General features: G+C 32.7%; 1 protein-coding gene and 1 pseudogene across 1 annotated transcript; one reads left to right on the top strand and one right to left on the bottom strand.

The window, feature by feature from the left end:
• Positions 1-821: 821 nt before the first annotated feature.
• LOC111805578 (F-box protein At3g07870-like) lies at positions 822-1,985 on the top strand. The gene has a single exon (XM_023690693.2). The coding sequence runs from the start codon at positions 822-824 to the stop codon at positions 1,983-1,985; it is 1,164 nt and encodes a 387-aa protein (XP_023546461.2).
• A 7,531-nt stretch (positions 1,986-9,516) lies between these two features.
• On the bottom strand, positions 9,517-12,960 carry LOC147786906 (putative disease resistance protein RGA4; annotated as a pseudogene).
• Between the last annotated feature and the right edge of the window lie 3,302 nt (positions 12,961-16,262).

Here is a 16,262-nt window from a genome sequence, read left to right as displayed (position 1 = left end):
GTTTGAAATTAAATAGTATAAAAAAAATATTATAAATATTTGAACAAAAAAAATAATGTAAAATTTTGATTTTTATCTGATTTTTAATTAATTTTTAAATATCTTATTCTCATATATTTTATTCTTTCGTATTTTATTTAAACAAACTACCTTTAATACATTTTTAAATTAGGAAAATTTTAATAAATGTTTAAAATTTTAAATGAAATATAATCTTAAAGGATTAAATCTTATTATTAAATATATTAAAAATTTTGGATGTTTTTTTAAAATTTTAAATCAAATATAATCTTAAATTATTTGATTAAATCTTATTATTAAATATATTAAAAATATTAGATGTTTGTAATTAATATTATTAGTGGTTAATTTTTTAAATAATAATAATAATAAAAAAAAATTATTAACACCTAATTTTAAAAATTAAATAAAGATTTAAAATAAATTTCAATTTAAGTTAAAAAGAATTTTCGGTATCTATAAAATTTCATTAAAAAAATAGTATATTTGACTAAAATAAATTATATACCTTAAAAAAACAATATTTATTTTTTTTAATATTAAAAAAATCAAATTAAAATTTTTTAAATTACTTTAACTCCTTAAATTATTTTATATATTTCATGTATACGTTAATATGAAAAAAATATATATATGATTTGAGACGATTCAAAATAAGAAAAGATTAGTTTTTAAAATAGAAAATATTAGATTATTTTTTAGTTTTTTTAAGTTATAAATACAGAAATAACCATTATTTTTTCCCATCCCATTCAAAGTAGCTTACCTCTCCTATCTTCTTTAGTTCAATCTCGACTAGGATGGCTCATCGTCAAGGCAACAAAATTTCTGAAATTGTCGAACTCGTACCCGATGTCATCGAGCTAATAGTCAACAAACTCCCTTCCTATTGTTTGCCGAGCTGTAGGCTGGTCTGTAAAACCTGGAACAATGTGATCTTAAGTTCTAAGCATCACTCTTCAATCTCGGCTGCTTCCAACTTCTTCCTTGCACATGTTTATTCAGAGTGCCGTGATCGTCCCAATTCGCATCGCTTTCGTAATCTCCATTGCTTGGAATTGGATCCCGACCACGTGGAAGGGGTGAGGAGTGTTGCTTCATTCAACTTGAAACGTAAGTATTTTAAGCGTTCTTTTATCTCAATTATCAATTCGTGCAATGGACTCTTGGCTTTCGTAGTCACTAAAAAGACAAATAGCTGGCTTAGCCCGAATAGTGTCGTGATATTAAATCCCATTACGAATGAGTACTTCGAACTCCCCAAAGACATATACAAAGGGAATTGGTTTACTTGCTGCTATGGATTTGGGTTTTGTCCGAAAACAAAACAATACAAAGTGGTAAGAAGCTCTACTGTTCGTGATAGAAACTCCATCATCCATAACTACAAAACAGAGATTTTTGCATTTGGGACCCGGCCGGAATGGACGCAGATTGAGTCACCAACTTGTTCTTTTAATGGATGTCATGGTGTTTACTTAAATGGAGGGCTGCATTGGATTGGCCAAAATAATCTTGGTCCCGATGTCATTTATCGTCTAAATATGGAAGATGAGAAATACGAGCAGATTCCTTTTCCTAATGATGACGGTTATTTTCCTTGTATTGGAATATTTAATGGTGCCATTCATTTAACTCTTTCTATGGAGGGGTACAAGTATAGGGTGTGGAAGATGAAGGAAGATGGTTCGTGGATTAAAGCATTTAGTGTCATCGTACCAGATGTCAATAAAAATATACTTTCCTTCTCAAAATCGACAGTGGAACCGATTAAAATATGCAAAGATGGAAAGATCTTGTGTCTTTGGGCTGGAGCTGAATTAGTGTTGTATAATCCCACCACCAAGAAGATGGAGAAGTTAATAGATGATACAACTGCCAGAGATTTTTCGGTTCACAACATTGAATGCTTTAATTTTAACGCTCTTCCCGATATTTTAACAGGAAAATTAGGTAAATTTTGAGAGTAATTTGTTGTATTAAGCCTTCCAAGATTGAAATTGAGATTGAGATTGAGATTTTATTTTAATATGAGTTGAATTTAGTTTTGATTATAAGTTTGAGTAGTTGTATTACATTAGGTTTAATTTGATATAATAAAAATAAAATAATTTACAAGACTAATTATTTAAAATTAAACTATAATAAAAATATTATAAATATGGTAACAAAAATAATATTTATCTTATAAATATGATAACAAAAATAAATATAAATAAAATTTATGTGTGAAATTTTGAAATAAATTATTTGATTTTTTTTTAGGTATTTTAGATATTTTGTTTTTATACCTCTTATTCTTAAATATCTTAAATAAAATATTTATTAAAATATTTTTGAATATCTTATTTCAAATGAATATATTGAAAAATGACGGTCATTTTTTTTTTAACGGAGTATTTAACGGCGCTAGTAGTACGAGTAGTAGAAAACGAAAGAGAATGGTTTATGATTAAAATATTTATTTTTAGTTTCTAATAAAAATAAATAAATAAAAAATGATTGAAAATATTCCTTAACCCAAAAATAATTCTTATAAAAATATAGATTATAATAAATTAATAATAATTTTTTAAAATTATTTTATTAATTTTATTTTTATTAAATAAAATAAGAGTAATTATCAAAATTTGCTTAAAATAAATATGAGTGGATTTAGTTTTAATATTATATTTAATGAATAATGGTGTATTGTATTAAAGAAAAAATTGTAATTAGATATTGGTCGAGACCGCAATTTTGTAACCGCAAAAGATCGTGCCAGGTGAGCTTTCTCGTAACCGCAATTTTGTAAGACATCGACCTATTTTAACTATTAAAATTGATCGTGCTCGGTTCTTAACCCTAAGTGAGCATGCACTTATCTTTATTATAGATTTTAACGTCTATCTCGTTTTATGACGTTGAAAATAACCTATAATATGCATCTAACATACTTTATATAACAATTTATATCTATCACTCATGGAACTCTAAACATGCATACTATACATTATGACACTTATAACGTACTTGGAATACATAAAACATGCTTAGCCTATGGTGGAATTTTAAATCTATATGACATACTTTATGCATATACATTTTCTATTTAATTTAAAACATACTTTTATAATGCATATTTAATTAAACACGCTAAAGTAGATTGATTTTGGCATTTTAAAACAAGCAATTAACTAAATTATTACATTAATAAATAAAATAACTTGAACTTCTCCCGAGGATCACGAACTGGGTGAACCAACCCTTAAAAATGTTGAACCGGACCCCAAAGGCAGAAAAAACACCCGAACCGCCTCTTCCATCTTCTTCGATTCAGCTTGCTATCCATTTTCGATCAATTACAACCTAAAATGAACTCTAATGACTCCATAAAAATTAGAGACCTTTCTTCATGCATTAAAGGCTATACAGATTAGACTTATTACAATAATTGTATCAAATGGAAGCATAAAAAAATGCCAAAACCAAAACCATCCACTTTAGCAACCCCAAAATTTCATTCATGAAATGGTACCCACCATGATCAAATTAATGTAAATAAAGTGCCTAAAACATGCTCTGATACTAATTGATGGTGTTAATATAACACACGCGTAAACAATTTGGATCTTAGGCACTTTTAGAACATCAATTATAGTAAATAACTAGCATGTTCATGAGTATTAAAACTTAATGAGTTTGAATACTAACCTTTTGTAGTTCAAATTCCTTTTTCTCACGAACCGGTTTCGAACCACCACTAGTGTCTTCTCCACTATCCTCCGGCCTTAGAACGGGATTGTGGAATCCGGTGAGTGACTAAACTTGGGAGAGATTTTGTATATATGAAGAGAGTGTTTGTCTCAAGGTTTTCCACCAAGAAGACCTTTCATGCACGATGATCACTCTATTTATAGAGTCATGTTTGCATGTTCATGTAAATTTGAGATCACCAAATTTTGACACTCAAAATTCTACTCAAACTTGTGGGGTTTATTTGGCAAGCATGCAAGTTTGGTTAAATAAAATTTTGACACCTCAAAGTTCTACTAACATGGATTTTTCCATTAAATGAAGTCAACATCATTTTAATTCAACAATTAATTTGAATAATTAATTTCAAATTAAGGTAACATTAAATGATTAATTAAACTATTTAATTAATATTTAATATTAACTCAAAAGTCAATCCCAATCAATTATTAAAATATTTAAAACTTATTTAAATATCTCAAATTCTCTCTTTTTGTTTAATTCGTAAATAAAACAAAAATACGATTAAATATATCGTATATATGTAGTGCATATTCCCTAATTTGAATTCGAATAGTTCGAACTCACTCGTCACACTGTTCTATTGTTTAGTCCGATATGAGCTAGTAGAGGGACCTAATGGACCTATAGATCATGGGCTCCAACGATCCAAGATTAACCGATTAAACTCATTAACCTTGTTAATCAACAACACTCGTTAACTACTAGGACACTCCACTATAGCCTAGTAGTTGCACTCCCCTCACTATAGATATATTTCTGTCCATTTGATATAACCATGATTAGTAAGTCGATCCTTCACAGGTTGTTCGTAGCTAAAGCTGGGTCAATTAGCCGTTTTACCCCTGAAGTTGCTTCTTGTTCCTTAAGTCCCACTGATCCTCTTATGAACTATTGGTTTGTGGTCCAACCAGTAAACCGAATCCCTCTCACGCCAATGAGTGGGTGAGGCCCCTTGTTCAAGACCTAGAGTCAGTACCTAAGGGAACTACCTCTCTTCTATCCCTAAAAGTGGGTAGGAGCGAATTTCATCTTGCACCCCACGTCCCCAGCTATTCACCCAGTCTTACCCCTAAAATTGGAGACCTATTAAGTCAGCAAACTCGAGCCACTCTCACCCATGCATATCTAAGGATAATTCCAAATAAACAGGAGTTCATGGTTAGCTCAGGATTAAGATTGAGTTACCTAGGTCATTGAATGAAAAGAAAATCAGTCTCAACAGTAAACGACATTATAAAGTATGGTGGTTTTCTTCATGGTCCGATCTTATGCAATAATCATTACATAGGACGCCCCCACTTACATGTCTCCACATGTACAATTTAGTGATCACATTGTTTATATCATATACAAAAGTGGGCCGTATCCATAGTGTTCCCAGAATAAGGTACTCAGCCTTATCCTTATACTATAGATCACTTGAACTTGATCCACTCTTATGTCTCTACATATAGTTCAAGTAATCATACTATAGCCAGAGTGTTCTTAGTTTATTGGATTTAGTTTAATGCTCGTAAATTTCACTTTATTCAATAACAATCTTTACTGAATAAACAACAATAATAACTTTATTGAAAATAGAATATGTTTTTGTTTACAAACTATGAGTTTTAGAACATAAAACCCAACAAAGACTATCCAGAACCGTTAGAGCACAAAAAGATATTCACATTCATTACACTATATGAGCACCAGAAAGATATTCACATTCATTACACTATTTGTTATTATCTAATGAAGGAGAACTAGAGTCTTTTGACGAGACTTCGAGGAGGTTTGACTCCTTTTCTTTTGGAGTCTTTGTTCGATATTTGAGGATTTACCAATCTATTGGCACGACTAAGTTTAAAGCATGGCTCTGGTACCATGTTAGACGAACACGACTCTCCACAATGGTATGGTATTGTCCACTTTGAGCATAAGCTCTTATGGCTTTGCTTTGGGTTTCCCCAAAAGGTTTCATACCAATGGAGAGAGTATAAACGCATGATCATTCCCTAAATTAGCTGATGTGGTTCTTTCATCATCCAACAAGGGATCAGGTTGGGAAAGTTCACGAGAATGATTGGATGAATGAAATGACTTATCTCTATGTTTTCTTCTTCTTAAGGAGGTAGTTATTCTCTGTACTGAGGACCATCCTTATTCCCATGCACCCCTGTTTTTTGGCTTCTTCTTCTCCTAGTATTTTTTTCTTTTTTCTTTTTTTCTTTCTTTTTCATAATGAGAACTATAAAGCAAAACAAATAAATTCATCACTATTTAATTTTAAAAATAAAAAAATTAAAAATTTATTACACATTTAAAGACGAAAATAGTGTAACGGCCCAGATTCAACGTTAGCTGTGGTTGTCTTCTTTGAGCTTTCCCTTTCGAGCTTTCCCCTAAGGCTTTAAAACGCGTCTGTTAGAGGGAAGGTTTGTACACGCTTATAAATGGTGGTTCAATTCATTTCACTCAAAAGCTTGCAACTTTGTTTTAAGGTTCATTTTGAGATGAAAAAAATAAGAGATTGTTTCTGGAAGATGAAACAAATTAAATAACCAACGAGATCTTTGTAAGGGAGCTTGCCGAGTCAAACATCGAAAATTTGCTCGCCCACCTACCACTTTCAATATCTTCCTCTATACGACTGGGAATTGTCTCGTGATCATTTTTAGTTTGTCCAAGTAAATAAGGTTTGAATTATTCATTTTTCCTCATTTCTAAGATGTGAATTCATGACCATCTAAAACTTCAAGTAAATAAATAATTTGTGGGCTTTGTTAATTTAATAAGGTGAACAATAAAGATAAATGTTACAAAGATAAATTTAAAGCCATAGTAAATATAGTAACAAAATTAATATAATTCTTCAAATACAAGGTTAATAAGAAAAGAAACTAACCAAAAATAAGGATTTCTAGGGTTCAAAAACGACGTATGGTACACAAAAAAAAGTTTTGCCTCCTCAACTTAGGTCAAATCGGGGACATTCATAAAGTATGAAACCAAATTTCAAAATTTGAAATGGCTTCTTTGGAAGCCAAATTTCAAAATTTTCAAATTTATAATGGGTGTTCGGCATAGGGAGCTAGCTCGCCCGAGAAGAAAAGGGGCCCAACGGTGTGGGAACTGTTTGGTGAGCCCATACTCGCACGTATGGGTTGTGTGTAGAGTATATGGTACACATCCAAGCTGCCCATTAAGATAGTGTCGTAGGAAAAGAGACTAATAGGATAGGTCCCGTCATTGCATTTGCATGTTCTTGCATTTATCCCCCAATAGTGGGTCACTCACTGAGTATTTCTTAAAATACTTAAACCATGCGCTACCTCTATTTCAGGTTAAGGCAAGACATTCCTATACGGTTGACGACAGTATCACAACTCAAGACCATGACACATGCATAGAGTTATTGTATTATTTTCTTAGACACAGGCTAGAATAGGATGTTTTTAATTTAAACATTTGTTTATTTTATTTAATCTTTTCTTATGTCGTTTTCAAAAGTGTTTTCAAACCAAGTTAAGTCCATGATTATATTTTATGAAAGTTTAAATGAAGTATTTCCACCTTTAATGTTTATGATATAAATTAAATAGAAAATTTTGGTCATTACAATGTGCCTCCAATATCCTCCATCATTACATTGTGTCTCTTGGATTAGTTAGAATAAACTCTTGTGCTACCCACGCCTAGATAAGTTCTTTCTTATAGGAGAGAGAGAGCAGCCCTCGTAATTCTTGCATAATTATACCATTCCTCCTTACACTTTTACAGCTAAGGGTATGCCACCAAATTTTTTAACAAGTTATTCTCGAATTACATCAGGAATAATTGGTAATTCACTTCCAAATGCCCATTTTTCAAATAAATACCAACAATGATCATCTCCCAAGTGCCTCAAATGATATCTATAATTTGTCTCCATAATTTCTGCTTCTTTATCACTCCGTGTACTTCCAACGTTTTGATTGATACTTAATGCAACCATTAATAAGATATTGGTGTTGTTTAGATATTGATACTTAATCACACTCCTAGACATGATCAATGTGCCCTCCAATCAAAAAGTTAGAACAATAATTCATGTTTGGAAAGACGTTTAATACTTTATTTTCTAACGTAGTCTACTTTCAACCCTTAAAGGTGTTGTTTAGATCCATTTTTCTTTTTAAAAACAAAATTAGGGAAAATAGAGCCCATTTGAACCAATTTGGAAAAGTTGGGACAATTTTTTTTGTCCAATGCATATGGTTGAGAGACTTTGAATATGGATTTAAAATGTTCATTGCAAAATTTTATGCCGCTATTAACTGAAGTTATTAATCCAACTCTTTCATGTCAATAATCTGAAAAACCTATTCATATTACAAGCCGACTAAAATCGAAGGTCGAATTATAAATAGATTGATTGTAAAAATACTAAATTTAATTTTTATTCGTGAAAATTTAAACTAGTTAGAATTTTGATCATGTTTAGTAAGAAAATAAAAAGTAATTAGAATTTCCATACATATGACATCTAGAGTACATGCAAATTGAACATTTTGGTGGGCATTAAGCAGGGTGCCATGTGGGAGCCCGTGAGGTACTATTATTCATTGGTTCGACTTTTGTTTGCCCTATTTAAATTCTAATTAAATTTTTTATGTGATTTAAGATCTTATAGAGAAAAATTAGTATTTTTAGACACCTTATTTACACAGGAACGTTAAACGAAAGAGCATGCATCAATCATGTAAGTCACCACATGGTTTTAGGAAGCAATACTTATAGGAATCGCTTGGAATAAATGCATGCTAGGGAATTTACCTTAGGTGGTAGCTTTCCAGGAATGATGTTATCGCCCCATTGAGCATATATGTTTAATTTGTAGGAAATATGTGTGATGATGCTAGTTGATGGTTGTATGCAAACTCAGTTATTTTTTAAGACCCATTAATAAGTTAAGCCTAGCGATTTGTGGTTAGAAGTGACACTGAGTCTAGATATAATGTTTCGAGCCTAAAAGATCACCACGGCAAATGAAGTACCTTAGGAGTGTTCTTAGGCTGCTAGTTGTGTGAACGGTATCTATAGCTTCGTGGGTGGACCAGGGGTTCCTGATCAGTTCTCACCACTCCTTAGCCATTTTCCATGTTAAAAGTGTCCCCACGCCGTACAACCTATTAACTACATGGAAAAGGGTTGGGTCGTGCCCCCAAGAAGGAGGACTATCATGGGCGATGAGAAGCACGAGTATTTCTTATTGGGTATATTTACACATTTACTCCTTTCCTCAATTCAATTTCAATTACCATATACATTGGTTTGAAAAAAAAAAAGTGCAAGATGGTTGAAAAATAAGAGGTTGAAATTGATTGCAATTCAATTTTTAAAAAAAAAAAGTTATCCTACAAAGCTAGACGAAACTAATTACAACATTACTAATTTTTTAAAACTACATATTTAAATCTTCATAATATATTCTAAATTGCTGAATACTTTAAAAAAAAAATTAATAAACCAATCGATAAATTAATAAAAATTTGTTGACATAACTAGAGCGGCAAGATCTCCATTCATAGATTGCAAGTTTGAATCTTCGTTCTTCATGTTCGTAACATATTAACCCGTCACTTCTTAACAATTTAAAGATATAAACAAGCTTAGCTTGATTTAGTTTTATTTTTATTTTTCAGTTTAGTTTTGATTTGGTTTTCAACTCAATCAACCAAAGAAAGCATAGTAATTAATGTAGTAATAGAATTAATACAATTGTTAAAGTACAAAGAATACCATTATAATTTTACTTAGGCTAATGAAAACATTAGAAAAAGTATAAAGAAAGGAAACAAATATAAAATAGTTATTCTAGAATACACGAACGTTGGGTACATGCGAAACTTTTTCCCGTTCAATACTACCTTCACCAACTTCAAGTTGGGAACATTCATACACATCCAAACGATTCAATCTAGTTAGATTTGACATAGCTTCTTTCGAGGGCAAGTTTTTCAAATTTCTGCACTCCGATAACTCCAATGTCTCCAAAGATGTAATGTTTCCCAACCATTCTGGCAAATATTCAATGCCATTAAAACTCTGAATATGCAACGATCTTAACGAGGTGAGGAGCTCAAGTTGTCGAGGAAGTTGTGTTAAACTATTAGTTCCTGTTTCATGCAACTCAAGAACTTCAAGTGAATTGAAGGGTATGAATCGACTCCAATCACGACCCTCCATTGGCCCTTCAACTATTAATCTTTTCAAGTTATGAATACCATCGAGCCCCTCTGGAAAATTATGAAAGTTTCCAATGTGTAATGAAGACAAGTAGGGCAGATTTTGCAAATTTGGAGGGGACATATCATCACGAAATTCGCCTATCCACAAATTTTCAAGTGAGCAACAACAGTCTAACCAGTTTGGCAGCTTTACCAAACTTGTACAATCATAAATGGTTAGAGATCGAAGGTTTGGAGGACTTTGAAAACTTGAAAGTAACCTTACATTAACCGTGTCAGCTTCCAACCTCTGACTATGAGTTGCAAAAATGTTTGGAATATTCGTTAGTTTGAGACAAGAACACATGGTTAAGTTTTCGAGATGAGGAAAAGTTGTACAATTCGTCACAGTAGCAACATCTTTCCATTGCTCTAAATTGACCATCCTCGAAATTTCAAATGTTTTCAATTTAGGAAATAAAGTTTTACTGTCGCGATAATTCCCGTAAAACTCATCTCCAATACTTTTTACACCTCTTAGGTTATGAATGTAAAGAACTTCAAGTTTGGACAACTGTCCCAGCATTGGTAAAGTTTTACATCTTTTGCAAGAGTGTAGCTCAAGCTTAATTAAGTTTTCAACAAAAATACCACTAGGCATAAGTTCACTTGCAAAGTTAAGAATACGCAATCTTTGAAGGTTTATGTGTGGTTGAAGCCCTTCCAACACATTCAAATCATTATCACCACAGTGTTCTCTGTCAAGACTCCATTCAAAATTTAGCACAGAAATGCTTTCCTTCTCTACCAAATTTGCAGTCATGGCCTCCTTTTTACTTTTGACTTGCTCGAGTTGTAGAAGGCTTAATTGACCTTTAAGGTTTTTTAAACGTCCAATCTCCTCAATCTTATATCCTTCATTTGACCCAACTACAAAAATAGAAAGCGTTTGAAGTTGAGTCATTCGACTTAAATGTTTAGGCACTAGCTTAATTTGATTTGCATTACACAAATCAACTTCGAAATGCCTTAGGTTGATCAACTTTCTCAACTTTGTTGGAAGTTTTATACTCCTTCCAAGCTTCAAAGTCTGCAAATGGTAAAGCAAAGCAATAGATTTTGGGAGCTCACTTATTCCAGACTTTGAAATGTCAAGATACCTCAAATGCTTCAATTTACTGATTGTGTCAGGCAATTCAGTTATGGACTGATAATCAATAATTAAAATGTGCAAGTAGATGAAGTCAGTGATCTTATCTTGATTACCAAAGGGTACATTTTCACAACAATAAAATGTTCTTCTTCTTTGACGAATCAAAAGAATTTCATCACCATGAGATTTTCCATCGGTTATAAGGTCCTCTCTCAAATGTTGATCATTTGAAATAGCACATGCAACCTCATATATATGATCATGCATCTTACAATATTCAACTTTCCCTCTCTCATCCTTGAAAACATCTTGAAACAAGGAGCGAGACAACAAAATATCAAAATATCTCGCTCCAATATCCTCCATTGTTACATTGCTTCCATTGGGTAGTTGAATAAATCCTTGTGCTACCCACATTTGAACAAGTTCTTCTTTGAGGAACATGGAGTCTTGTGGAAAATTTGAACAGAAGGCAAAACATTGTTTCAACGAGGAAGATGGTAGGCGGTCCACACTTAATTTGATTGTGAATAAAATAAGATCTTCCTTTGCTAATTCAATTCTCACTAGATTTTCCAAAGTCGATTGCAATTCCTCATCATTCTTGCATGATTTCACCATTCCTCCCAACACGTCACAATCAATGGTATGCCACCAAATTTTTGAACAAGTTGTGCTCAAATGACATCAGAAATTACTGGTAATTTACTTTCAAATGCACATTTTTCAAATAAAAACCAACAATGATCATCTAGTAACTCCCTCAAATGATGTCGGTATTTTGTCTCCATAATTTCTGCAACTTTATCACTTCTAGTAGTCACAACGATAGCACTTCCCATATTTTTATTGATCTTTAGCAAACAAGCCCTCAACTCATTCCAGAGAATGGGTTCCTCATTCCAAACATCATCAAGCACAAGAAAATACTTTTTGTTACTTAGCAGATTTTGGAGCTCTCGAAGAATGATTTCCCTTTCATCTGAGCCACCAAAAGTAGACTTCATGTATCCCACGATTGCTCTTAAAATTTTGTTGATTTTAAAAGGATCAGACACGCATACCCATATAAAAGTATCGAAATTCTTCCTTATCATTTCATGATGGAAAATCTCCTTCACCAGAGTTGTTTTTCCTAACCCACCAGTACCAACAATGGGTAAAACAACTAGAGTTTCTTGATTCTTAAGAGCAAGTAGGTTATCCACTATATTTAATACTTCAGTTTCCCTTCCAATAACTCCAATTTCATCAGGAAATGAGTCCGTTTCTCGAGTTTGGTAAATATCAATTTCAGCTTCATTGGATATTGTAGCAACACATCCGGATGGACTTTTTGTAGAAATAAACTCACCCAACGTTTTAGAAACAGTTGTGATTTTATTTGCCATTTTGAGACGAAAAGCAAGGGGATTTTTGGAGAATGAAAAGAAATTACGTACCACCTTATCTTTCTCGATTTCCACTTTGCGTCGAACGTCTTCATAAGCGAGCTCATCGAGTAAAATATGAGCTTCAAAGACGATATCTTCAAGCTTCTTCACCCATAGCTTATGGGATTCAAGGTCTGCCTTCATTCTATCAACATCCCTTAGGATGGCTTGCACCATGAGTAAAGAGTCCTTCAGCCTTGAGAGTTCCTCCTTGAATCCCCATGTCAGGCCGATCTGCTCGGCCGCCAGCTTCACCGTCTTCTTCAACACTTCCTGTATAGCAAAGGTCCACAGGAACTCCGCCATGTTTGTATCGTCTCAAAGTTTGCAATTCTGGGGGATTTGTGTGTGTTAGAATGAAGCATACAGAAATCCCATCTAACCTCCTTTTATAGGACACGTTTAACAAAGTGGCCTCCAAAGAAACAGTAACCACAATAATGGATGTTTGAAAAGCAAGGAAACCACGTTTCTAAGACTTTATTTTTATGTCTGCATTCAAAGATTTATAGTAGGGGCCATATTTTTAGGCTTTTTAAATCAATTTTGCAGTTTCAATTTTTATTTTAAAAAACAAATCAGTATAAAAATATATATATTATTCCTTGTTTTAATTTTTATTTGGGTGTTCAACTTATAGATGTCTTTCGACTGACCAAATCGCTGTGAGAGGAAATTGGTTAATGAGGAGAAATAGTCGAAAAAATTTGTTGGAAGAAAAAAAAAACAGAAGCCAAAGAAAACAACAGAGAGAACGATAGCTCCCAATTTGATTTTGCTGAAAAACACTGTGGTTATGTTTCTCGTCTAAAACAAATTGTGACCGCAAATATGAGATGGCACAAATGGTCGGCTAAAAAATAAATATTGAGATGGCACAAATGGTCAGCTAAAAAATACGCTCCGGTTCGTATTAGTAAAACATGAATAACCTAACAAAAGAAAAAGCTAAAAAAATCTTTAAATTTTTTTTTGTTTCTAATAAATTTATTTTTATTTTGTAATCAACCTTGGTGTTGTTTTTATTTTGATTTCAATTTTTTAGAATTTTCTTATTTTATTTTTATTTTTTTAATTTTGATCTGGACTTTGATGGCTCAAAATTTAGGTCGTGACACTCGCTTTGTTAGTTGAATTCTAAGCGGCTTATTAGTTGAATCACGAACATCTTTCTAACTGGTTTTGTTAAATTTTATGAGGCATGCTAATTGATTCTCGAACAAGTTTTCATCCTTGTTCGTCCGAAATATTAATTTCATCACTCCGATTCACTTTCTTTTAAAGTAAATGGAAAGTTCTATTATTTTTATTTATTTTTTAATTAGGGTAAGATAGAAATTTAGAACAAACTTACCAAACAAAAAATTATAAAAGTCAAATCTCATTGCCATCTTTGGGGTTGACCTTAGTATAAAAGGAAGGTTCCTCAACATTTCAATTCATCAATGATAATACGACAACTTTTTAGCTAGTTTAAATTTTTGGAGTCACGTTTAAAGTATTTATGCGTAATTAAGTTTAAATTAGTAAGAGTAAGTTTAAATTATTTTATGCAAAATAATTTAAAATTTTTAGTTAATTTTAAAGTATTCATGCATAATTAGGCTTAGCTTGTTTAAATGAGAGTAAATTTAAATTATTTTATATAAAATTAGCTATTAGGAGTAAGTTGAAATTATTTTATAAAAAATTAGGTAATTTAATTTCCATAGTAGAATTCTAATGTATATGTTGGACTCCGTAGACAAAATTAAACTTCAGAGAGCAACGTTAAGCCAGCATCAAAGGGTCGTAATAACTTCGGTCTAGGACAACCAAGTAAGTGAGCCTACCGTCTGTTTGGTTATAATTGTATGTTGAATGATAACATGTGGCTTCACAAGCATATGCCCATATATGCAAACTATTATGAAATGATATGTATATGATATGATACGTGAATATTATGTTGTATGCAATGAATTTATGATATGATAGGTTGAGATATGATATGATGAAGGCATGATAGGGATATGTTATGTGACTGTCATGATATATGATATGATGTGATATGTGCATTATGTGAATTGTTACGTCTAAAGTCATGAAAACGATATGATATAACATATGTGGAACATGAATGATATATTATATGATTGACATGTAAAATGACACATTGGCATGAAATACAACCCTGATACATGTGTGAAAGATACGATAAATGATATGATATGAAGAAAGATGCTGGCAGAGTTGTTGTATATGATAATAAAAAAGGGAAAATGTTAGGGATTTCATGTATTATTGTGTGATCGTGCATTGGTGGATACCCCCTCTCCTTTCACGTTAGTATGGACGAGTACACTACAAGATAGGGCAACGATCATTATGTTTACTATAATGCTGCCATGACAGTCGCTGTTCCTAATATGTGTCCGACATCAACACCTACTAGAGACTGCCCGCTCGACCAAAAAAAGCCCAGGAGGTGATTAAACTAACTGGTGGATCCATACTTGCACATGTGGGCCGTGTGTAGGAAAATTAAGTACACATTCAATTGCCCACTTATGATAGCCGTGGTAAGAAATAGATTGCTATGATAGGTTCCACTCCTGAATTGTATCTGTTTGCATTTAACCGCGATAGGAGATCACTTACTGAGTATTTCTTAAAATACTCAAGCCACGTAATACTTCTATTTCACGTAAAGGCAAGACATACATGTACGGCTGACAATGACACTGCAGTTCGAGACCATGGCACATCCATAGAGTGTTGTTAATGGCCCACGATCGAAAAATGTCAAAACAAATAAAGGGGCCAAAAATAACAATATGCATGTTGTTCTCTAATACATACAGACTCCACAAAAAATTTTCTCATCTGAACACACTCACGAATGATATGGAAGCGAGTGTCAATGTGTTTGCTGCATCCGTGAAATGCTGGATTCTTCATAGTGCAATCACATATTTGTTTTCGACGTAGGGAGTTACCGGCTTTAGTTCACTTATAGTCACTTCACTCAACAAATTTCTCAGCCACAATGCTTGGCACGACACCGCAATTGCTGCCATTAACTCAACCACATAGGAAGATAGTGCCACAGTTCGCTACATTTGAGATTGCCAAGAGAATAAATTTTCGTTGAGATAAAACGTCATTCCTACAGTGCTTTTTCTATCGTCAATGTCTCCAGCTAAATCACTATCGGTAAAATCGACTAGTGCTTCAGGACCTTGCCCTCTTTGATACTTCAATCATTAGAGATTGAAACAATTCTCAATTGTTTTTCAGCAACTAAACAAAAAAACACAAACCATTCGAGTCTCTCTCCAGCAATAGAGAACATCTTAGAAAGTTAGGTTAGAACTTTGACTAAGGAGAGAATGGCAAGGTCATCCGTTGTCAATTTCATATAGGCAAGGTCATCATATGTGTGCTGAGGATCACCTTTATCTTCATACACTCGTCTTTGAGAGCTCCTTCTCGAAGCCCCATGCTAGACCAATTTTCTCACCCTTTACTTTCACTATCTTCCTCAACCCTTCCACCCCACCAAAACTCCACAAAAATTCTCTTATGCTAATATTTTGTAGTTCTTCCAAGGAAGTAAGGTCTAAATTATTCATTTATGCATTATTTAGAAAATGTTAATTCGTGAACCTCGAAAACTTCAAATAAAATACAGTAATAATGTGTGCCTTTGTTACTTTAATAAGA

This window comes from Cucurbita pepo, chromosome 18, assembly GCF_057944985.1.
Source record: "Cucurbita pepo subsp. pepo isolate OVF chromosome 18, ASM5794498v1, whole genome shotgun sequence".
Lineage (NCBI taxonomy): Eukaryota > Viridiplantae > Streptophyta > Magnoliopsida > Cucurbitales > Cucurbitaceae > Cucurbita > Cucurbita pepo.
This window is presented reverse-complemented; position numbering and strand designations above follow the sequence as displayed.